Source organism: Dreissena polymorpha, chromosome 7 (genome assembly GCF_020536995.1).
Source record: "Dreissena polymorpha isolate Duluth1 chromosome 7, UMN_Dpol_1.0, whole genome shotgun sequence".
NCBI classification, from domain to species: Eukaryota; Metazoa; Mollusca; class Bivalvia; order Myida; family Dreissenidae; genus Dreissena; species Dreissena polymorpha.
This window is the reverse complement of record NC_068361.1, coordinates 6,935,122-6,961,128: the sequence shown is the minus strand read 5'-3', so window position 1 is coordinate 6,961,128 and position 26,007 is coordinate 6,935,122. Positions and strand designations below refer to the sequence as shown.

At 33.3% G+C, this 26,007-nt stretch overlaps 1 protein-coding gene and 1 long non-coding RNA gene across 2 annotated transcripts in view; both read left to right on the top strand.

The window, feature by feature from the left end:
• Positions 1 to 26,007, top strand: part of LOC127838353 (uncharacterized) — a 145,342-nt gene that overhangs the window by 67,766 nt on the left and 51,569 nt on the right. The window contains exons 3-4 of the mRNA XM_052366056.1: positions 954 to 2,070; positions 11,010 to 11,070. Of these exons, the coding sequence (XP_052222016.1) occupies positions 954 to 2,070; positions 11,010 to 11,070 (1,178 nt within the window). The remainder of the gene's footprint in view (positions 1 to 953; positions 2,071 to 11,009; positions 11,071 to 26,007) is intronic.
• LOC127838367 (uncharacterized) overlaps positions 14,232 to 26,007 on the top strand; it is a 49,145-nt gene continuing 37,369 nt past the window's right edge. The window contains exon 1 of the long non-coding RNA XR_008029786.1: positions 14,232 to 14,463. This is a non-coding gene — a long non-coding RNA (uncharacterized LOC127838367). The remainder of the gene's footprint in view (positions 14,464 to 26,007) is intronic.

The window sequence follows — 26,007 nt, the reverse complement described above, 5'->3', positions numbered from 1 at the left end:
CATGACTCGCAGATGACCCCTATTGATTTTCAGGTCACAAGGTCAAAGGTCAAGGTCACGGTGACCCGAAATAGTAAAATGGTTTCCGTATGTTAACTCAAGAACGCTTATGCCTAGGATCATGAAACTTGATAGGTAGTTTGATCAGTACTGGCAAATGACCCCTATTGATTTCAGGTCACTAGGTCAAAGGTCAAGGTCACGGTGACCCGAAATAGTAAAATGGTTTCTGGATCATAAATCAAGAATGCTTATGCCTAGGGTCATGAAACTTGATTGGTAGATTTTTCATGACTCGCAGATGACTCCTATTGATTTTCAGGTCACTCTGTCAAAGATCAAGGTCACGGTGACCCGAAATAGTTTAATGGTTTCCGGATGATAACTCAAGAACACTTATGCCTAGGATCATGAAACTTGATACGTACATTGATCATGACTCACAGATGACCCCTATTGATTTTCAGGTCACTAGGTCAAAGGTAAAGGTCACAGTGACAAAAAACATATTTACAAAATGGCTGTCACTACAACTGAGAGCCCATATGGGGGCATGCATGTTTTACAAACAGCCCTTGTTTGTTTTGCGCCTGATACCTGTTCATTGATATTATCTTTTTGTGATTATAAAAATAAACTTTTAACTGAGCATTGATAAAACTAGATCTATTCTTTGTGTTAAGCAACAATAAAATGAATACTTGACAGATTATACAAATAAAACAAGTAAAACTCCATTATTCCGTTATTATTATGCCTTAAAAAAATATAATGACATTTTATATACAAAAAACATGCAGGCCTTGTCAAGAATAAAAACATAATTATACAATTCCAATATTGAAATATTTTGATCCTGACAATTGGAAAACAAAAATTTGAAATGGGCCATTTTACAGGAACAGCTAGGGGAAGAAAAACAAAATTAACGATGTGATTCTTTTCAATTCCAGTGCCAAGGACACAATGAGTGGCGTAGCTTTGGTCACAACACAGTGTAACAAAAATAAAGATTTATTGCAAGTAAGTCTTGAGAAATTTGAAGGGAACAACAATTCTATAGATGAGCACATTGACAAGTCAACAGAGGAAGTTGGCCTCATTGCAGATGTTGATAAAACATCTGCTCATCGTAATGACATGGTGGGGAATAAGGATGGTGAAATGAAATGCAAGGAAGAAAACAAGTGCATTGTTGAGCCTTTAAAAGAGCATGCCTTTAGTTCAATTCATGAAACAGAACATATTGACTGTTTTGAGGGAGTTATTTGCCAAAAAATAACCACTGTTGAGGACGAAGTAAGCTTGGAAGGCGAACATGCTATAGGACTGAACGGAAATGCTATTTCCAGTGATGAAAAAGAAAATAACAACATGAAGATATATGTGGAGGCTTTAAAAAATCAAAGAAGCATAAGCTTAAGAAATGAAGATTATGCACTAGAAGTGATGGATGAACAGATTGATAACAGTACAAGACTGGTAGACACAGAGATTTTTGAACTTGATACTCTTGAAGTGGATCAGTGTGTTGGTACGGGTGATAACAATGATACATATGAAGTTATTTTAAATGATGAAAGTGTTCAGGGTGATGTTGGGGATGATGTTCAGTGTGTAAGATCAACAAAGCCTGGTAAATCAATCACTTGTGACGGGTCGGCAAGGTGTGAATCTGTTGTTGTCCCTGAGCTAAGTGAAGCAGAACACTGTCAACATGTTGGTCCATCTGGCCAGTCAGAAGTTTCTGTTAGCAATTATGAAGTGGCTGATGTGAATGATAAAGTTGTTGATGAAGCCTCTGTTGAAATTATGATTGAACACGTGGATGAAGTTGATATCACTGACGTGGGTGAAGTTGTTGTTACTGATGCACCCTCTCCTTATTCCGAATATTGTTCATCTGACAAACATGATGTTGGTAAACCCAATGACATGGAAGGGAATTCTGTTCTTCACACTTCACATAGCAGCAATGTTACCATATCTACTGTGTCAAAACCTGCGTCATTAGATGATAGCCTACCCGAAATATTGACAGCAGAACTACAAGATGATCTTGAGATCAAGGTTAGTGGAAGATGAGCATGTTTATGGAAAATTCTTGACATTAGAAGAAAAAATAAGTTCATTCCTCTTTTATTGTACCTGACATTATTTCAGTTATATCTAGGTAGTCAACAAGCTACTCACACTTATTTCCTAGCTGAGCTGGTTTACCAATACTTAGTGCCTATGTTTGTGTCATTATCTTAGAAATTTCCTTCTTTATTCAGAGATTATGAAATTTAATGACTTTATAAATAATTATATAAAACAGAGAAACAACTTCTTTGTTTTTTAAAATATCTATTCACTCAACGTTTCGGTCAATTTAGACCTTCATCAGGAGTAAACATTTTGTTATAATAAAGGAAATGAAGTCACATTCCCATGAAGTCAATTGCAACAACGTCAAAGTGTTACATACTATTTAGCATTAAAATTAACATATAACCAAAATAATATATAACATCAATATAAAAAGCATATAGTTCATATATGTATATGTTATCTAATTAACTAGATTATTAAAGTAGGATCAATTATGATACAAAATTACTGGAAAAATGCAGTTTGAACGCGAAAATGTTGAATGAACCAGTAAAAACTACCTTAAAAACTAGAAAATTAGAAGAGAACTTTAGAATTCATACCTAGGGGAGTTTTAGTACCTAGGTAATGCATCCAAGAACATTCTTTTCATAGGCGTTTCCAGTTATTTTGTATTTCTTCAATAGGAACAAAAGAAAAATCATCAATGCTTTGTCCAGCAGAATTAAAATGTTCTGAGACATTTGTTAAACTGTCGGGAAAATGTCCAATGTCAAATTTATGGCTATTCATTCTTTGACTACATTTTTGATTAGTTTGACCAACATATTGTTTGAGACATTTTTTACATGTTATCAAGTAACACTTCATGATGCACAATTTAAATTATTCTTAATAGTAAATTGTTAACCCAATGTAGAGCTGGTAAAACCATTTGTTTCTGTAATATAATTACAATGTGTGCATCGTTTTCTGTTGCACTTCATTACTGAATGGATTTTTCTATTTTTATTATTATTAAGATTTGTATGTACTAAGATATCCTGTAAGTTTCTGGGTCTTTTGAACGCCACTAATGGCTTATGACTATATACTTGTTTCACACTCTCATTAAGAGATAACTTAAGCAAATTCCAGTAATTGTTAAGAATTTTCCCAATGTTGGGCAGTGAAGGGTTGTAAAAACATACAAATGGGATAATTTTCATATTGGCTGACTTTTTAACACTAACTTCTAGTGCATCTTTCATAGATAGCATTGACGCTTTTTTAGCGCTTTGTCTATTCCCTCTTTTGGATAATTACCTGCAAGAAAAATATCATTGAGATGAGTCAGTTCTTTTGTATAGGTATCATTATTAGAAGTGATCCTTCTATACCGTTAAGCCTGTGAAAATAGAATATTCGCTTTACAAGACATAGGATGGCATAAAGAATATTCAATATTTTGATGACAATTAGTATTCTTTTCATGATCTGATGTTTGAATGCAACCATTTTCATCCTTAGAAATATTAACATCTAAAAAACAGCACTTTCCTTAGAAAAATTGTATGAAAATTTAATTGCTGATGAAAACTATTAATTTCTCTGAAAATTTATGTTTTTTTCTAATGGTTCCAAATCATGAAAATGTCATCAAGAAATCTAAGCCATATAACAGGCTTAAACTGGCATTTTTTTAAGAAATTTTCTTTAATAACTTTATAAGTGACTATAAGTAATTTTATGATCAGCTGGTCTGGAATCAAACCTAATATCATCGATTTGTAGCCCAGTGCTTTACCAACAGATATTGCAGCCTTGGTTAAATTAAATATCTTAAAAATGTTCAAATAGTATTAATACTGCCCCTTATCTATTTTACGGGCCAACATCTGAGCATTATTTTCCGTAAAGCCTCCGGCTTTCACATGTATACTTAGCATATCGGGATGACGATATCGAGTGATCCGCATTTTAAATAACGCGCTTAAAAACACCACGTGACTCACCTACATACCCGGATATTCAACCAGATTTTACCATTCTTCGATTTGGCGTTCTGTCGAGTGGTTCGTTCTCTGGACAGGTAGGTAAATTCCTGTTGAAATTGATTGTATCTATCGTTTTTATTGTTTAATACTGCCTTACTAAGGACGTAGTCCTAGTATTTAATTTGTTTGGCAATAATTAGAGCAAAAATATCTGACGAGCTTTGCTCGCGGAAAACACTGTCCGAAATTTCGGATTTCGGATGTGATTATTTTTTATTGCCATTTGTTCCCAGAAGGACATTAAAGTATGTAGTAATTAATAAAATGAAAGGCAAGGCAGTTGTTTGCTCAAAGGTTTCTTATAATACATGTGTAATTTATTCAAAAAGTAAGTTAAAAGACTGACAGAAATATGTCGTCAGCTTCTATGAGCACGTGCATCGGAAAACACTGTCCGAAATTTCGGATTTTGGATGTGATGATTTTTTATTGTCATTTGTTCTCAGAAGGACATTATAGTTTATAGTTATTAATAAAACGAAAGGCAAGGCAGTTGTTTGCTAAAAGGTTGCTTATATATATGTGTAATTTATTCAAAAAGTAAGTTAAAAGACTGACAGAAATATGTCGTCAGCTTCTATGAGCACGTGCATCAATCCAATAATGAATTCCAATGTGTTTTCTTTTTCTAAATTGTCCAAGCAAGAAATTGACAATTTGAAATTGCTTTTGGAGTAAATTCCGATGACGTAGTCACGGAAAATGATGACATTACCCACTATTATGGGCATAATTTATACAATTGACCAAACGTCCATTTGAAAATGGACCATTATGATAGTGACAATAATGTTCACTTATAGTAAAATAATATAATTATAATAAAAAGAATACTGGGCTGAGTTCTCAGCAGACGTGTTTGATGGTTTTGACAATGATCCCTCCTCAGAGGTTTTTGGGGATTTGCCAAATTTTAAGGGCACTTGAAAAGGAAGTTGCCATTCCCCAATATTTGGCTAATTTGATTAACACCGTTTGTTCTGTTCAGTGTGACACTGATTCAATTGTTTTTTAAAATATAAATTACCAGATAATTGTTTGTATCTGGGTGCACCTTTGATTAACAATGAAATTTGGAAAGTCCTAGGAAAAAGGGCAAGGTCACAAAATCAGGACATGGTGGAGATTTAGAATTTAGCGCCGTGGCAACAGGGATTGTGCCTATTATTAAGTTGGCCAATATGGTAAGGACACAGATTGCTAATAGTCCTGAGGTTATTAATTTAGTCTCTTATATGACCATAATGTACTATATAATCTATCTCTTAGGCGCAGGTATATGATAAGACCAAATGTAAACAAAAAGTATTCAAATCTGTGTAATGTTAATACACCAGTTTCATCAATGCAGTTTGGTGATAATATTAGCAAAGAAATTCTTAACTGTGACAATTGTTTTGCTTTGTGAATGATATGAGAATGCGAGCGTTCTATGCAAGACCCTTAAGACGCTCTCTGGGTAGAAGTTTTTTCATCCTGCAACTTTCATTGGAAGTTTTGAACCTCCTAATGCCATTAGGTTCACCATACCCTCAAAGGGGTTCATACATAGGGGCAACTCGATCATGCGGTGCCTTTAGATAAGTAGACTATTCCCAATGCTACTGTTACTATGGCTGACCAGTCAATAAACTATTGGTATGCACTGAGGGAAAATTTAAGTATCACGTGCAAAAATGGGAGAAATTTTTACTAGACTCCTGGATTTTTCTGACTATTCCTGGCTAAACATTATTTCAAATGAAATTCCATTTAGTTTTGATCAAATATTATTTGTTAATGAGGAAGTAAATCTTTTACTTAAAAAAGGAGCGATTGTACAGTCAAGTGATGAAAACAATCAGTTTATTTCTAATATTTTCATAGTGCCTAAAGCAAATGAGAATTATAGACCAGTAATTAATTTGAAATATCTAATGAATTAATTGTTTATGAGCACTGTAAATAAGAAATGTTATAAATGTTTTTGGATCTCATTCAGAAGAATGATTATTTTAGAGTATAGATCTGCAGGATACATATACTTTAAGTACCTTGGAGTGAACATGATCAAAGAATTTATTTTCGGATTGAATGGAACTCTATAAGTTTGTTTGCCTGACGCCTAATTTAGCGCCAGCTCCAAAATTGTTAACATAAATTTACAGCCAATACATGCTTGGTTTAGATTTATGGAAATCATGTGTTTATATTATACTCTAGATGTTTCAATTAATATGCATCAAATTAAAGAGACCTGTTTATAAAATTCAAACCGGATTCTAGACATATTGAAATTTTTAGGATTAATTATAAATAATTAAATATCTGTATTACAGCCTTCGCAGATAATAGTGATTAGTAGTCATTTTGGTTTTGTCATTGATACCGTCTGGTTTATGGTGTTTTAACAGAGGGCATAGCACAGAAGATTGTGACTGATTATGAAACTGTATTGCATACAAGGCATGTGAGAGTACGAGAAATTGTTTCCTTCACAGGCAGATACCATGTAGTTAATGCATTTTTTGCTATTCTAGAGGCGCCTTTGTATTATAGAAGCTAAGAGCGCGATAAGTTTAGAGGTCATGGGGATATTAATGACTTTGATAAAGGTACATATTTGAGTAATGGAAGTAAGGAGGAGTTAAAACTGTGGATAACTATTGTGGTCTCTGGAAATGGAAAGACTATAAGGCAAAAGGATATTTTGTTTCACTTAGCAACTGATGCCTCTATGGAAGGATGGGTTTGTTATGTTGCAGATATAGTGAACAATATGCATATGGTAGATGGAGTTAAGAATAGTGTATGTAACATTCTATTAATTATTTGGAGCTATTTCCATCTTTTATTCTTTGCAATCCTCATTTTCTTGTCACTGTGATATTCACATTAAGATACAAAGTGTTAATGTTACTTCTGTGTCTTATATTACAGATATGGGAGCAATGAATTAAGGTCCTATGGATTGCTTGGTATAAGGCATTTGGATTTGGTGTTTTAATATACACAAATATTTTTTATTTCAGCAATTCATATTCCAGGAAATACTAATATTTAAGCAGATTTTTATTCTAAAAAGTTTTCAAACTCCACATAGTGGATATTAAATCTGATATTTTTTCTAAAAGTTGAAGACACCTGTTTTAGTCAGATACAGACCTTTTTGCGTCTAGGCTTAATACATAGATACATTTGTTTAATGGTTCCCAGAACTAGGGTCTTATGGTGTTGATGTATTTTATATGTCTTGTAGTGGTATGTAGCCTTATATTTTCAACCATTTAATCTGATTGGCAAAATATGCAATATGATTATTTCTGATGAAGTATAACAGTCATTTTTAGTTTGTCCTGTTTGGAAAAGTTGATCACGGTATCAATTGGTATTGTCTAATATAATCATGGTATCCATTGGTATTGTCTAATATAATTTCTTTGCCAGTCAGGTTACTGAGACATCTGGACCTATTGTTTCATCCGCACAGCAGCATGGTGCATCCTCTCATTCATTCATTGAAGATGGTCGTGGTGACTATATCCGGCAATCATTGTCGAGTTGGGGAGTTTCACAAAGAACTGCAGAAATTGCCCTGTCAGCCTATATACCATGGACAAGGAATCAATATCGTTTGACCTGGAAAAAGTGGTATTTATGGTGTGGTTCAATGGCTTTACAGTCCCTTTCAAATGACTGAAGGTGTAGTGGTGTATGACCTCCATGAGGATTAGAAATCCTATTTAGTGTTAAATACTCATTATGCAATGCTATTACAATGGTTACATTTGGTGTTCCAATATATTTTTTATAACTAAATTTATGTAGGAATATTTAATATTTGGCCAGTTCTTCCTAGATATATATATTCACATGAGTGTGAGTACTGTTCTCAAATTTTATGGTCTTTGTATCCATTAAATAAACTGACTATGAAAATGATGACACTTTAGGTGTCTGCTTTAATAGCATTATCCTGCGTCCCAGGGCTTAGACTTTAGTGTTACTTAACACACTTAGGCTATATGAAGACAAGTAATAATAATGTGTGTTTTGTGTTTCCTAATCATCTCATAATCACTAATAAGCATAATAATTATCTGTTAGTTTTAGAAAATTTCATTATGAGAAATTGTATGTTATGCATACCGTGTTGTTTTATGTAAAATGTACTGAAGCCTTTAGAAAGCCTTTAGAAATGTATATTTTTTGTTAGTGTTTTATGTAACCTATGAGACAGTTACCACTTGTACTGCGGATAGATGGCTAAGGAAAGTCTTACAACTTCTGGTATAGACATTATAATTTTTAAGGCTTGTGTGTTTACATCTGCAGCTACTTCTGCAGCATATAATAAAGGATGATCCTTCGTGGGCATTTTTCAAAACTCCAGACTGGAAATTTGATAAGAATTTTTATAACTAGAGTAGATAAATCAGTGTCAATTAATGACGCTGTGTTAGGTAGTTAATAATTATTATTTTAAACTAGTAATGAAATGTGTTGATGAAGATTGCATATCCAAAATGTTGTGTTGATTTGTTTTAACAGGGTTGAATCTCCTGTGAAAATGTCTGTAGTGTTACATCCATAAATGATTGATAATGATAGTTATGATGGAAGTCTTGAGTAAAAGATACTCACCGTTGTTATTGTTTGTGTTCAGTTTTGTTGCTAGATTTAAAGATGCTAAGTATACATGTGAAAGCCGGAGGCTTTACGGAAAATAATGATCCATCATCCAAGCTTTAGTGAAGGATGATGGGCATTATTTGAGTAAAGCCGGAGGCTGAGCATGTATACTCCCACCCTTCTTTATGAAATTATATTATGTATTCTGAGAATATAATTTAATATATGGCTTTTCGGTTGATTGAAGTTTGATCAACTTTTTTCCCTTCCCTTTGTGCTTGTGTACGATTTTAAAGCAACAAAACAGTTTTAAAGAATGGTAAAATCTGGTTGAATATCCGGGTATGTAGGTGAGTCACGTGGTGTTTTTAAGCGCGTTATTTAAAATGCGGATCACTCGATATCGTCATCCCGATATGCTAAGTATACATGCTCAGCCTCCGGCTTTACTCAAATAATGCCCATCATCCTTCACTAAAGCTTGGATGATGGATCATTTTTACCCCTTGAAAAACATGCACCGGACTTCAAGACGTGTTTCTGATTTGCGGTACCATAGTCTATTGGCTTTCTGTGTCTGAACTTTGGGGGGAATAAAATACTTTCTGTCAAAGTGCTCTTTTTAACAGTGTTATCAAACCAGATTGACAGATAAATAGATTATCTTAAAAAATATAAACAAGGAAACAACGGATAGTATCATAAAACACTATAGATGGGAATGAGCAAATTCAATATAAAAACAGATACAAACAATTTAAAAAAACATAATATAAAATTGTGTTCATTAATCAGTAAGCTCACAAAGCACTTGTTGTCATTATAAAGTTCATTTAAATGCAAAAATATTAAAAACAATATTATTTCAATGGTACAAAGCAACTACAGACATGTTTGTACATGTAAATATACATTTAATGAATATGCCGCCCTCCAGGCTTATCAGATGACCCGTTTTTTTTTTATGTACCCCACCACTATAGTGGGGAACATATTGTTTTTGCCCTGTCGGTTGGTTTGTTTGTTAGTTTGTGTGTTTGTTGGGTCAAAATCACTTAACTTTAACATTTGCCATATCTTTTGCAATATTGAACATAGAAACTTCATATTTGGCATGCATGTGTATCTCATGGAACTTCACATTTTGAGTGGTGAAAGGTCATGGTCATCCTTCAAGGTCAAGGGTCAAATATATGGATCAAAATCGCTCATATACTATACACTATAACATTGTAACAACTTCTCAAATGCATATGGAGCTGCACATTTTAATTTGTGGAATATTAAGGTCAAGGTCATCATGAAAGGTCAAAGGTCATTTACAAATGTCAATTTTCTTTTTAAATATGCCAAAACGTCAATACCACTTTAAACAGATACTTTATATTTTACATGCATGTGTTACTCATACAGCTGAATGTATTAATCGGTGACATGTCAAGGTCATCCTTCAAGGTCATATACTAAAAAATGCCTATACCTTTTACAAATTTAACATAGCATGTCAAACATTTGCCATAACGTTTGGAGCTGCACATTTTGAGTGGTGAAAGGTCAAGCTCATCCTTAAAGGTCAAGGTCATCCTTCAATGTCAAAGGTCAAATATATGGGTCAAAATCGCTCATTTAATATAAAATACATAGCTACATGTACTTCATATTTGGCATGCTTGGGGCATAGTGTTTCCCAAACACATCTTGGTTAAATCCGATTTTGGGGAAAGGGCCTGGCCTTTTTTTAAGGGAATACATTGCACAAAACTCCGGATTTTGGGGAAAAAAAGGAAAGTCTTAAATAATCAATTTAACATATTTTACTGTTTTTAAAACAAATTTTAGGCAACATATAATTTAATTATGCAATATTTTTATATTGTCTACACTGAATCAGGTAAACTTATATAAGATTTTTTATAATTTTTTTTAGATATCATTGTTTTGGGGAAAATCTCTGTAAGAGGGGAAAAAATTGTGTAGGGGAAATGGCAGAAATTTGGCGGGTCTCAATAAAGGAAAATAAAAACTTGTAGACAAGTTTTGAACCAAAATAGAATTATAGTTCATGCTACCCATTTGTTAATATACTAGTGAAAACCATTTTTTGATCAAAATGAAACTTTAACTGTGTATAACATTTTTCAACTTAAACAATTTTACTCTTTTTATCATGTTAATTGATATTTTGCAAAATGAAAAGGTTTGCACACCTCACAATCGTTGGTAAATGATCCCTTTAAAAGCACAATCAGGTATGTGTGTTATTTTCAGGGCAATCAAGACCCAAATATTGATGGACACAAAAATGAACAATTGGATACAAGGATTTCAGGTCTGTTGTTTTAATCTCAGTGTTTAAAATCCAATGTTGTTTATTTATAATTTTGTGGCATATATTCAGGCTGTATACATGCAGGAGCTTGATTTAGCTGTCACGATGGTCCAGTGTATGAAATAGGGGCTGCTTGCGTTTTAATAAACAGAATGTAAAAAACTGTAACTAACAGTATCCAGATTAAGTTTGCAAATCCAGATTATTTGCAAACTTTTTTTATTTATTGAACAAATGTTATGAAATTTTGCATATTTGTAGGGGGCATTGAGTACATACATATAATTGAAAAAAAAGAGTAAAAATGTTTTTGGAAAGAAGAGTTATTTGATGATAAAGTTGCCATCCCCCGTTGGATCCCAACGGGGTTTTGGCTCCCCCGTTAAGAATTGCAATTTTCCAACGGGAGATTTTTCCAGACAGGGGAATTTTACCTATATTTTACAAAAAATGTAATTTAAATATTATGCTTTGTTTTCTGTTTCAATGTTTACAAATACACATGTTTAAGTTATAATTGTAAGAAATATGTACTTTAATAAGAAAATAAAGTGTTTGTAGATTTTCTTCCCCCGTGGGGTTTTGACGGGGGATCCCGTGAAACACCCATATCCATTAAACTCCAACGGGGTTTTCACGGGGGACCCCGGCAAACTCCCATTTAAATTAAACCCCAATGGGAGTTTGACGGGGGATCCCCGTCTAACTCCAATTTATAAAGAACTCCAATGGGAGTTTGACCAGAGAAGGGAGGGGGGATCAGACTTCAATAAACAGTTTATACCCATTGCAATATATTCTATTGTATAAAGAGTAAAAGACACCAAACTTTATTAAATAATTGATGTTTTCTTTTTAAGGTGTCAAAATCAATTTATAATTTTTGAATTTTCTTAACTCGGTACGTTACGTTGAAAAAAATATCTTTTTGAAAGAGATTAGACCCACATATTGCTATTTCTGGAAAGATGAATTTAAAACGTTCCATAATTTTGAAAGACTGTATAAATAATAAAGTGACTTATCTCGAAAATATATTACATTTACCTTTTGATAATCCAAACGTTGCTTTTATCCATTTTAGTGATGGTAAATACAATCCAGAAAGACAATAACATTGGAAACATACTTATTGTCATTCGGAATTGTATTATTGTGTTGTTTATTCCCGTTTAACAGTTTTTGAAGTTTGTTGCTCGAAATTTTGGGTCCGTCTATAATGCGTATATGACTCATTTTCGCGAATATGAACGAAACGAGCGAATATGATCGAATATTTGCAATATTGATGCTTTTTCTGCAATGTTTTTATCAACAAATTACAGTTTAATGTAAAATATAATTAAGACTGTTAACATAAATAGATCAATTCTCTAGCCATTATCATGTTTCGAACTCTAAAGTCATGTTCGCGAATATGAACATTGTTTTTAGGCTACACACAACCAACAATAACCACGACGACTCCACAATACAAGGTTTACAGTCAACTCGTACCTTAGTCAACTCGCACGGTAGTCAACTCGCACGTTGTTTGGTCAACTCGCACGGAAGTCAACTCGTACCTAAAATTCAACTCGCACGGCAGTGAAACTATTGATGTGTTGATGGGTTCTGAATGAGTTATTTATGCATAAACACAAATGAGAAATACTTTCAGAGTTTAGTTCAATACTTTTTATTGCAATATTTTCACAAAATAACACATTTTTTTTAACAAATTGTGTTTACACCAGGTTACATTATCGGCACATTATAACAGACAGTAAAAGTACTTTTTAAAATATATTTTTTAAACTATTATTTTTATTAAAATATTTGAAACACACATTGTCAAAGCTTTATCATGTACACAAGTAGACATTCATCTATATACTTTTATTTTAATATTTATTTCAATATTTACATACAGTATCAAAGCTGTACAATATGTACACAAGTAGACATACATCTATATACTTTTATTTTAATATTTATTTCAATATTTACACACATTATCAAAGATTTACAATATGTACACTAATATTGTAATTTAATGAATAGGACATAAAGACTGATAGAACTATGAATTATTAAGAATTTAATATTTGTCATAAAACTATTAATGAAGATCCCGTTACCTATGAAAAACTTATTGCGCACACAATTATAAGTAAAAAACGTATAACAATAATGTTAACGTGAGTACAAATACGTATAGCTTAGTATCATATAAACCGAGTATATATGATTATCATACCTACATGTATTGAAACATTTTTGTACGCAAAGATTATTAATTTTACAATAATAATCAGTCATAATACAATTTTACAGAATCAAATGTGTATTTAATTAATAATTTAATAAAATTGCCCAGCATTATTAAAATTTGAACATGAGTTACAGTTCTACATTAATAAATTAAATATTAAATTGTAAAGCATGACAAATTAAAATATTTATTTAAGTATTCCATACTACAGCCTTATTTCTAGGCAACCCCTATCAGTAATAGCCTTATCTACCCCTCGATGATCAGTACCCTCATCAGCTCTGAATGACTGACAGATTAGCTGTTTATTGTAATTTTAGGGGTGGGAAATAGGATATGGTGTTTTCAGGTATTGTTACTTTCTTGACTGATTAGGTGACATATGGTTTATTATTACAATTCCAAATTAACAATTAAAGTGATATTATGGGCATGTTTCACTGTTGAATTGAGCTGAACATAATTAACAGGTCAAAAGAGTTAGTTTAAATGTGGTTACTGACGAATTATCTGCAACTCATCTTGCTGCCAGTTGTTTATAAAAAGTATATATTATAATCGATATTTTACATGACTCACCCAGTCCTCTAATCCGAAATGATCCGTAAAACAAAATAGTGTATTTGTGTCGTATGAACGAATCTGCACTAAAACTTAAGATTTAGATTCACTTCGTAAATCGAATCTTGTATGTCGTCAGTTGTCAAAACGAAACTACGGTTGATATTCAAATGCATTATTTTTCTCTTTCCGGGATATTGTTGTAGTATGTTGATGCTGCAGTAACAAATATAAGTGTATATGAAGTGAAAACACCAAAAATAAACAACGGTTGCGATACACTACATAGACATATATATATATACGCTCTTTAGTCGTACAGAGCACATATCAGTGAAAGGGGGAAAAATTACATATCTTTAGGGTATGGGTAACCTATGGTCTTTAAAAATCGATTAGGAATTTATAAAAGGTATTTCTTGTGTTAGGTTTAAGAAAGAATGTCTCAAAATATTGTAAAAAAAAACAAACATTGAAACTAGCGACAGCTCCCTTGCAAGGATATTTTGGATCTCCAAAAAGGAGGTTTTTGCGAAGGTCAATATTTCACGCTGCAGAAACAGAACAGAACTTTAAAGGTAAATTGTGAAAAATCTAAAGACTTGTAGGTAAATAAGCACAGCACATGGTTGAAATTAATGAGTAATGTAGCCAAAACTAGAATTGCATTCTGTTTGAATGTACTTTGCATGCCATGAAATGGGTAAAATTTCTCAAATTTTCATTAAAAAGTAGGTGGGTGGGGGAAAGGGTGTCAGACAATTCACCCCCAAGACAATTCATCCCCTGGACAATTCACTCCAGAATTTGATTTCCTTGGACAATACACCCCCAAGACAATTTTTTCACTGCCATATTTTTTATATGATATTGCATTGTCATTTGCTTTTGTCATATTTAAAAATAAGTTGTGAACAGATGTTTGGGGTTATAATTTTGACTTTGTAGCACAATTTTGATGTGAAGATAATAAATGTAGTATGTAAATGAAAGATGAAATAGTGTTTTTTGTCAAATGCAATCCAACCAATGTTATTTTCCTATAAACTGTGTTACAACATATAAAATTTAAACAAATTAAGTATTTTGTATTTATAATATTTGTGCATTGGATTTAAATAACAGTCTGCGAAATAAGCGCACGCCCGTTGGCCTGGACGTGTAAATTAAAGCTCGGGCCTATTAAAATTGCCATATTGTACGCCCGTCGGGCCAGTAGAAATTCCGTGTATCAATATTGTTTCATTTTTAAGTGTGATAAATGTCATTATTTTGTGAGTACTTCGCGAAGATTTCCGACAGAACTTCGTTCAACTTCGCCTAAAATACAAGATTTAAACGCGTTCCGATTGGTCCATACATTCAACAGTCATTTTCGAGTCGTAACACAGGCCACGTGGTGAACAATTTAGACTGGTTATTTACTAGTGGCACACGTCATGCTGATGTGTTTTTCTGCTGAAGTAAACTTATCGACGTACGCGGCTTGCATTTCCCGAATAAACATTGTTTTACTTTGTAACCTTGTTTGTGTTTTTATTTCCAGAGTTGAAAGTCCCTAGCTGGAGTGAAGCCTGGCAAGAAACTGCCCACTTCTGATCGTAAGTCAACAAATGACTATGAAAAATCACGGAAACGTGAATTTCAAGAAAAGTGGTAAAAAATCAGTGATGAAGGAGAAGCTACTTCTGTAAGACAGAGTTTAATAAGCTACGCTTAAAAACACAGCATAAGAAAAAAGTCAACATGTATGATAAAAGTATGCCATCTATGCCTTCACTTGTCAAGTAAACTTCTGGAAAATAACTATCAGGTTGCTTGTTTTACATGATATGGTTTCTGACTAAGAGGATCTCCAGGATTGCAGTAATGATTAGATGAACGAAGAAGTTGTTTATCACATGTTAAATACTTATAATTAATAAAGGACATAATTACATTGACTTGTTATATTGTGGTGCAATTGTTTTTGCAATAGGCTTTACAGTTAACATACCCTGGATACAATTTTACTTTTAATAGATTAACTGCTATTGAAAGATGAAACCCTTTATCAGGGTGTATATTTTAACAAATTTACTTTGGGCTAGTAATTTTGCTGCTGGGCTACTTGTCTTTACCATTCTAGTAGCCCGAATGGCTAGTGGATAAAATGAACTATCGTGAAGACTGAAATAATATTATTAGGTTAACTGCTATTTTATTATTTGAGAACTTTGTCAAATATTGAAGTTGATTAATTAGTTTCATTTAATTCTTAGAATTTTACATTATGACAATTACTTATTTATTCATGTTAGATGGGATACCTGTACGAAATGATCCGCCCGGAATCGGCACGGAATCGCAAACTAAATTCCGGGCGTAAAAAATATTTCCAGGCGTATTTTTCTATATATGATTTTAAGAAGAGGGGCGGATTCCGGGCGGATTCCGGGCGGATTCCGGGCGTAATCCGGGCGGAAAACAGGGGCGAAATATGTAAATGAGGTGGGACGGAATTTTAAATTACGGGCGGAAAGCAGTTTATGGGCGGAATTCAGATTACAGGCGGAATGTTAAAATTACGGGCGTAACTTAGATTACGGGCGTAATTTAGATACCGGGCGGATATCGGATTACATGCATATTGTAAATATACCCATATACCCATATAAGGACAGGCCATTTGAAAAAATAAAAAGCGATCGCAAAAGCTCACCATGAGCACTTTGTGCTCAGTTTAGCTAAAAACTAGTCAAAATTATGACAAGATACATTTAACATAGTATCTTTATATTTATTTTAAGATAATACATTTTAAAAACATGGATCACCATTTTATACTTCTGCAAATGCGGAACAAATGCTGAAAATCTTTGCATTTTTTCCGCAGTCACAAAAAATGTGGAACTTATGCGGAAAATGTATGCATTTTTGTTCCGCATTTTGATGATACTTTTAAGATACAATGTAGCTTTTAAAGACAAACAACAAAAATATTCAATATATATACATAAAAAATAATTTGATAGACATGCACTTTCTAAAAAACAAACTGTTCTTATACACGGCCAAAATAAAAAAGTTCACTCTTTCACATTGACTGTGTTTTTTAAACTGCTTTCTTGAATAGGAATTCCTCTCTATCACAGTATTGTTCAGGTCCACGATTCTCCCCCATCCTATGTCATAATCTGAAATGCAATTTGATATTAAGTACAACTACAGTTCACCTATTGCAAACACTGTTAACAACTTATGTAGAATTACTTTTTCAAACTTTTTATCTAATCCAGGGCCCCATCTAGGATTTGAAAAAGACAGGGTCCAAATTTGGCAACTAAGTACACTTTTGAACGTGCTTGGATATTTATCCCTGTGGAATATTTTCAAATAACATGTGCAATATATGCGCATATTATTTAATATTACATGCATTTTCATTTTAACAAGGGCTGTTTGTAAAACATGCATGACCCCCATATGGGCTGTCCGTTGTACTGGCAGCCATTGTGTGAATACGACTTTTGTCACTGTGACCTTGACCTTTGACCTAGTGACCTGAAAATCAATAGGGGTCATCTGCAAGTCACAATCAATGTACCTATGAAGTGTCATGATCCTAGGAAAAAGCATTCTTGAGTTACCATCCGAAAATCATTTTACTATTTCGGGTCACCGTGACCTTGACCTTTGACCTTGTGAACTCAAAATCAATAGGGGTCATCTGCGAGTCATGATCAATCTACCTATGAAGTTTCATGATCCTAGGCATATGCGTTCTTGAGTTATCATCCGAAAATCATTTTACTATTTTGGGTCACCGTGACCGTGACCTTGACCTAGTGACCTGAAAATCAATAGGGGTCATCTGCGAGTCATGATCAATCTACCGATAAAGTTTCATGATCCTAGGCATATGCGTTCTTGAATTATCATCCGAAAATCATTTTACTATTTCGGGTCACCGTGACCTTGACCTTTGACCTAGTGACCTCAAAATCAATAGGGGTCATCTGCGAGTCATGATCAATCTACCCATGAAGTTTCATGATCCGACGCGTATGCGTTCTTGAGTTATCATCTGGAAACCATTTTACTATTTCGGGTCACCGTGACCTTGACCTTTGACCTAGTGACCTTAAAATCAATAGGGGTCATCTGCGAGTCATGATCAATCTACCCATGAAGTTTCATGATCCGACGCGTATGCGTTCTTGAGTTATAATCTGGAAACCATTTTACTATTTCGGGTCACCGTGACCTTGACCTTTGACCTAGTGACCTCAAAATCAATAGGGGTCATCTGCGAGTCATGATCAATCTACCCATGAAGTTTCATGATCCGACGCGTATGCGTTCTTGAGTTATCATCTGGAAACCATTTTACTATTTCGGGTCACTGTGACCTTGACCTTTGACCTAGTGACCTTAAAATCAATAGGGGTCATCTGCGAGTCATGATCAATCTACCCATGAAGTTTCATGATCCTAGGCGTATGCGTTCTTGAGTTATCATCTGGAAACCATTTTACTATTTCGGGTCACCGTGACCTTTGAACTAGTGACCTCAAAATCAATAGGGGTCATCTGCAAGTCATGATCAATGTACCTATGAAGTTCTTGAGTTATCGTCTGACAACCACCTGGTGGACGGACGGACTGACCGACCGACCTACCGACCGACCGACCGACATGAGCAAAGCAATATGCCCCCTCTTCTTCGAAGGGGGGCATAAAAATATTTTTTTTAATTGATATAACTACTTTCACTGTTAAAATAAAATTAGTTTATTGAAAATTCATTGAATATTCTGTAAAATAATGTGATAAGAACCAATTAAAAACATGACTGGGGGTCAAAGGGGGCAGGTTTGGATCTTAGTGCGGCAAGGTACTGAGACACCCTGTTATTGACAGGCCTAGCCCTGAGGATCACTAATCGTATAATTCGAATTAATCTTTATTTTGAACTTAACTATTTCAAACTAATAATACAATAACTTGTATAGTAAAATTGTGATTTACCTATCAACAAATCCAGCTGTCCTTTGTCAAGGACCGCTTTGTGCTCATCATCCGGGCGCGCACACAGAGCAAATATAAAAAGTTCATTTTTTCACAACATGTTTTTTTCAACACTGTGCTTTCTTGCAAACAAATTCTTCAACCTGTGATGTGGCTTTTGAGTTCCGAGAAGGGAAAATTTGTTATGCCACCAGCAACCTTTCTCCCTAATCATATGACATAATCTGAAAATGAAATGTTAATTTAAGTACTTACTATATATTTTAAAGAAATTTGTGTATTTCATTTTAGTTTTAAACTGTGTTGTTTTTCCTTCAGATGCCCGTCTACTTTTCATCATCCTTTTACATTTCCCACTGGGACAGTACACAAATACAATTACAATTATATCAGTTAATAATCTAAATAATAGAGGAATGAAGGAGTAAAAATACAAACCTTTTATGCTGTTCTGCAGACTATTCCAAAAACACAGGAATTTGGTGAGACCAAATCACAGTTAAACCTGAGCCAATTTGAACCTCTTTTGCAACAAACTTATTGTTCATTTCCACATCATGAGTATTAAATACAAATTGTTTTTGACACAGTACTCCCTGCAAGACATTTTTTCATTACAGTTTAGTCCTCATTTTGCTTAAGTATTATACTGACAATTTAGTTCAGAGTCAGTAATTTGCTTAACCGCTCTAATGTTTTCAAACTGCAACTTCTACCACTCACTTCCTGTACCACTGACCAATCCACTGAAGCCTGATAAGCCCAGATGGTTTATAAACATGTACAGATGTGACTCAGCCTTTGGTGAGTATTGAATGGGAAGCACAATACATGAGATCAACTCAGCTGGTTGTCAGTGTTTATCTGAGACTAAATTAACATTGGTGTGGTATAATTATGTACATAATTATGGTCTTTTCAGACTGGGGAAATCTTAACTACTATAAAAAAAAAATTATAGAGTAACATGCAGAGAAACTGCATTCATATTGATGATATAAACAAATAATATTAAACTAGACTGTTGTGTGTTTAATGTTAAAGGAAACCTTAAAATGATGAAAACATTACCAAGTCTTGTTCTTTATTAAACTTTACAGTCATTATAGTAATTATGAAATAATTATTAAAAATGAGCAAAATTTTAAAAAAAGAAGAAGAATTAAAGAAGTGAATTAAAAAAATAAGTGCATATAGATTTTTAATGCATGGTCATCCCTCAGACTTAAAATTATAAGTGGAAACTGTAAAAGTCAGCAATAGATAACATTTATTTAATTAAAATGTGTTATTGTTATCTCCTAATTTTTTTTTACCAGCAATATTGCCAATAATAATGCAAAATCTAAGAGTATAATTCATGATCACAAGTTCACAAGTCTGTCTCCTTTTCAGCTTCTCACAAATTAAGTATAAAAATACTACAAAATATGTTTTAGAATCTGAACATGAAAATCATAAATTAGATCAAAGCTTTATGCTGAATTAATTATACTGTGACTGAAATAGTTGTGTCTATAATGAATGTTCATTGATTGTACAAATGTATAAATAAAATTAAATATTTTTATTTAAAAACGTTTATTAAGTTATCAGTTACTGGTAATATTTTGTTCAGTACTTTGGTTTAAATTAAATTTATTAAGTTATTGTTCAGCTTCATAGAAATTTGCCAAAGTCCAATATTACTCTCTATAAAAACTACTAAGTTCAAAATTCCGTCATGTGGCTTCACAAATATTTTATAAGTATGAAATTCTGCCCCACGAAAGAAACAAAGTGCAAAATTCCTTCCACAAATCTCCATCATACAAATTCTTAGTATAAAAATACGCCCGGATTTGTTTTACGCCCGGAAAAAACAGTTGAATTACGCCCAGAAATAATTTTAGTTCCGGGCGTAAAACTCATTCCGCCAGTTGTACGGGCGTAATTCCAACATTACGTGCCAATTCCGCCCCGATTACGCCCGGAATCCGCCCCATTATTTCGTACGGGCAATTAATTTAATAAAATATTATGGTTTAATTGATAAGAAAACCTTAACTAAAGAAAGGAAATTTAATCTGGTTGGAAGCGTGCTATTAATGGGTATTACAATCAAGCAACAACAACAACAACAACAACATAACCTTTATTAAGCTCAAATCACAAATATAGTGACACATGAGTATACAGTGACAATGCATCTTTTACAAAGAGTTATTAACAATTGTGACATGGTGTTAAACTTTACATAGAAAATAGAAAAGAGAAAGAGAAGTGGAGATGAAAAAAGATATGAGACATACATTTGAATTGAGTGGGGGAATGATGATGTTGACCTGAGAAATAAACATTTTTTATTCCTTTGGCCTGAATAACCTGTTTGTTTACATGGATTACTGATGCAGACTATAGTTATGGTTTTTCCATTCGGTTCTATTTAAAACCCGGTGAATTTGATTGGTTAATTTATTTTTGTCTGCAGCGCTTCGCTGATCTGTGTGTAAACCCTGGAATTAGGTCAGAAATGTGCGTATTGTTTGTGTTTTCACTGTTTCCTCTGTAGAATAATCGTGGAGAGTGTTTCATTTATAGATCGCATATTAACTAAACTTTCAAAAGTGACGTATAGATTTACATTTTGTAGACCGAAATTGTCTGTTAATGTAATTCTACTTGGGATTAATTGGTGTGTTTAAATTAAGTAATGATCAAATGTGAAGTGACCCATTCACGTGACATTGACCGATGTTGTGTCAGGCCAGATTAACCATGCCCATGTTTGTCCTGTGTCAGTGATTCGTAAGTAAAGGACTTTATGTTATTGTTTCAGCAAGTAGCTTTATATAATCATGTACTAAATTGTGTTGATTTGACCTGCAGTAGTGAGATTGCATGACAAAAAGTACTTTACTGTACATGTATTTGTGAAGTTGTGTAAGTTTACACATGGCACATGAAATCAATGGTGAAAGGCATGGATGGGTGATGGAGAGGGGGGATGAGTAGAAGTGCTGCAATAAGTAATAAGTGTCAAGTGTCATTGATTAAAAAACATATTCCAGCAAGGTTAACAATAAGCTTGAGATACAAACATACATGTACATTGCATATAATTTGGCTAGTGCAAGGTTTAAAATATAAATCACAATTTGCTAACAACATTTATGAGTAAATCAGTAATTTCAAATTTGTGACATTGATATTTGTTGCCAGATTGAAAAAACATGCGTAAAAATATTTTAAACATGCGTAGTGAATGAAGTTAGGTATTCAACATGAACTATGATGTAGTAATACCAATATGTAAGATGATTAATTCATCTTATAAAATATTAATTGATTGATTGAGACGAAATGCAAAAAGTACTGCATTAGACATGATTTTGTTCTCTATATAAATAAATTTATCAACGTGTTAGCGTTTAAAGTAATATTTTTTGTGGATATGAATTAGTCTTATGAGGTTTAATTGTTGAAATACATAAAAGATAACAAACATAATTTAACATATACACCAAGTTAAACTTATCAGCGGGTTAATGTTTGAAATAATACTTTTATGAATTTACATAATTTTTTTAAATCCTTTAAGGACCTTGTTGTCAACAATTCTTTAAATTTTAGCGTATTTGTTCTACAGTAGTAGTATTTTTTATAAACTTCCTTCTATGTTCATTAAAAAAGGGACATATAAGCATGTAGTGAAATTCATCCGCCACATCTCTGCATGTACAATAAGGGCATGTTCTCTCATTTATGTCTTGATTGGTCCATCTACCTGTCTCATTTGGGAAAAAGTGATTACCAGTTCTAAGTTTAATAAATAAAGACATACATGCCATAATTTTTTAGGTCCAAAGCGGGACATTCCATAAAAAATTGTCGGTACATTTGACCAAAAAGCAGGACACCTAAAACGATCTATCATTCCACCTTTACTATAGTCAGTATAGTACTAACAAAAACTCTTGATACTTTTATTCAAGACATAAAACATCTGATATGAAGCATGAAATCTAAAACATAACAATAACAGTTTTATTAAATAAGACAATAGCAAACAACGAAGATAATATTCATCTTTTTAAGAGTACAAAATGTAGAACATTACGACAACAATACTCATTATATTAATTTCAAAGGCAAACATTAACGCAGGGGAGGCTATCCAGTTGACTGAAAGTACGGGTTACAGTACATTATCTACCGAACAGTTACATCAGTTACACACGGAATGCGCGGCCGTACACATTTCCGAGATAGGGTTTTTGTGGAAGCAAACCGTCTTTGTGTTCATTTTAACTCGCAACAACGCCTCAACCGTTTTATGGCCCAGATTTTCTCTTTCTTCTTTCTGAATTTTTTTCAGTGCGCTGAAACAGCGTTCTGGATCGGCGTTTGAATGCGGGATTGACAGCGCTGCAAACGCAAGTGAAGAGAGTTGCGGGAATGTTCTCTAATGTTAATAATCATATTTTGTTTTCTTCTTATATACAAAGATTAAACAAAATTGTGAATTGTCAGGCGCTGTATTGGGGTAGTGTCAAACTGTCATGAATAACAACACGTTGTTTTTATTACAATAACACAAGACAAGATGGGTACCACTTTTACTGTTTGTTGCGATGTTTTTTAAGCATGTATCCATGTGCAGTTTGTTACTTGTCAATTGTCGCGGCTTAATTGGAGTAGGGTCAAACTGCCATGCGTAGCACCTCGTTGTTTTTAGCTTAATTGGAGTAGGGTCAAACTGTCATGCATAGCACCTCGTTTTTTTATTACAATTACACCCAATTACACTAGACAGGATGGGTATCACTTATTGGACTGTTTGTTGCGATTTGGGTATATTGCACATTCGGATTATCCCGCTATTTTGGAACTAAACATTGAATGTAAAAGACTCATTAATGACGTAGAGTTAATTTTACAAAACAATTGTTTTGTAAACCGTATCAAACAAATACAAAAATAAACACATTTTCAACATTTATTTCATTATAATACAACTATCGATAGCAATAAGCGACCACTATCTTGAAGACCACCATGGTGTGAATGCCTGATGAAATCAATAATTAGCCGATAAATCGCTGATAAGGTGTCATAAACAACACTGGTACACACGATAAGTAGAATCGGATTGTTAATTGGGGGCAATAAAGGGATTAGCGGTGGTAAGTGTTAGCGAAACAGAGCTTGAATAGCGAATTTTATTGGGAACCTATAGACCTTACATCGTTTTTACGAATGTCGGGACAAATCGTCTCATGGCGGGACGGCGGGACAAAGGGCCCAAAAGCGGGACTGTCCCGCCGAGATCGGGACTTATGGCATGTATGATAAAGATGATTCATATTTAGTGAGTGTGATTAAATATTTCTCTAATTCAATCTTATCCTTAAATATTGAATAGTTTAAGCCTTTTGTTGAGTTTTGAAGTGAGGTATGCCAGGTTTGCTGGTATTAATTAAGTAATATGCCCTTTATAGTGTACTTTATATTTAGCATAGGTGCGTTTACGCACCTATGCTTATGGTATATACCACATTTCAAAAATCCACATCGCTCGGTTACCCATTATGAAGCCTTACCTGATCAAAAATCAGACGAAATATCTATTTAATTTAGTATATGGTCATTCTTACAAAAAAAATTTGGAAACGTTTTTCTAACGTTTTCTTCCAAGAATATTGCTGACACCGTTTTTAGTGAATTTTTCTAAGACCGTTTTATGTCAAAAAATCTTCTTATAACCTAAAACAAATTTTGTTCGTAAAACAATTCTATCTGCACTATAAATCTCAATCTCCTACGCAGTGGCCTCCCTTATACTAGAAGTTACTGACCGGGCGAAGCAAGGGAAGTAACTGCTTTGAGGAGTTTCTATAAAAATCTGCATTCAGAAATCTGTATTCAGAACTCAATCTGTTGTGCACGTCTGCATCTAACGCTTACCACAAGTTTTACGACAAATTCTTGACGCAGACGAATAGGGTAGCGTCTATTTTCATTTGTGAAAAGATACAGATCTGTCCGTGCTTAAATTTTAAAAGGCTTGGGTAATTATTTTTCATAAGCATTTCAAACACTGATGTAAATGGAAAGATTATCTATTTAAATAGTCGGTAATTGTTTGAAATTATTGATTTGAGAAATTCGCGGATGGCGATATCGAACTACATTATACCACGTGACGCCATTCTTCCCTGTATCTTGCACCTATGCTTTTAACGCCATCGGCGCTCTCGTTTTATTTTGGATTTGATCTTGATTTAGCCATATGTAATTTCTGCCAGTTTGTGTGAAGATATTTTTTACATAATTTATCCATTTAGATTCAAAGTTAGGAAGGTTTGACATGTATTTATATATGAGATATGCTAATTTATCCGGTTTCCCAGTTATTAATCTATTCCAGTATGCAATCATTCTGCATTTTATAGTGAGATCTATGGGGTATCTTCCGAATTCTGCGTATATCATATAAAGTGGGGAGCTTTTTCTTAGATTGAAAATTTTTCTCAGAAATTCATTGTGTATTTTCTCTAGTAAATCAATGCTTTCATAGTTTGACAACTTTTGTTGTAAGTTTGTTGTCAAGATAAGTTGTTAAGAAGTGTTTTGTTTATAAGCGTTTTGTTTATATATTATTCAGTTATTTGGAATACGATTTGTTCATTGAATTGTCTTTTGAAAATTGAATATTGAACTCGAATAATTCTGATGTAACGACTCCTTGATGTAGTTTAACTTTTTCTGTGAGAGGTTTGGGAGGAAGCCGGACTGCAACGCCAAATAGAAAAACACCATTTATTTACAAAGAAGGAATGCAGTCAAATATACAAATACAATACACAAATTACTTAAAATCACTAATACACGATTACATAGGGAATTTAAGTTTATAGAGCCACTCGCTTTGAAAGTAAATATGAATTGACTTAAACTGTAACAAACATAATTATTAAACTGATATAAATTAACATACTTAATTCTATTGCATTTAAATTCATAACTGACTTATCATTGAAACTGACAAAAATTCTGAATAAATAATTATATTACCATAAAACAGTTAAGTATTTGAAACTTGAAGTAAAACAAATTGAATCAAATATAAT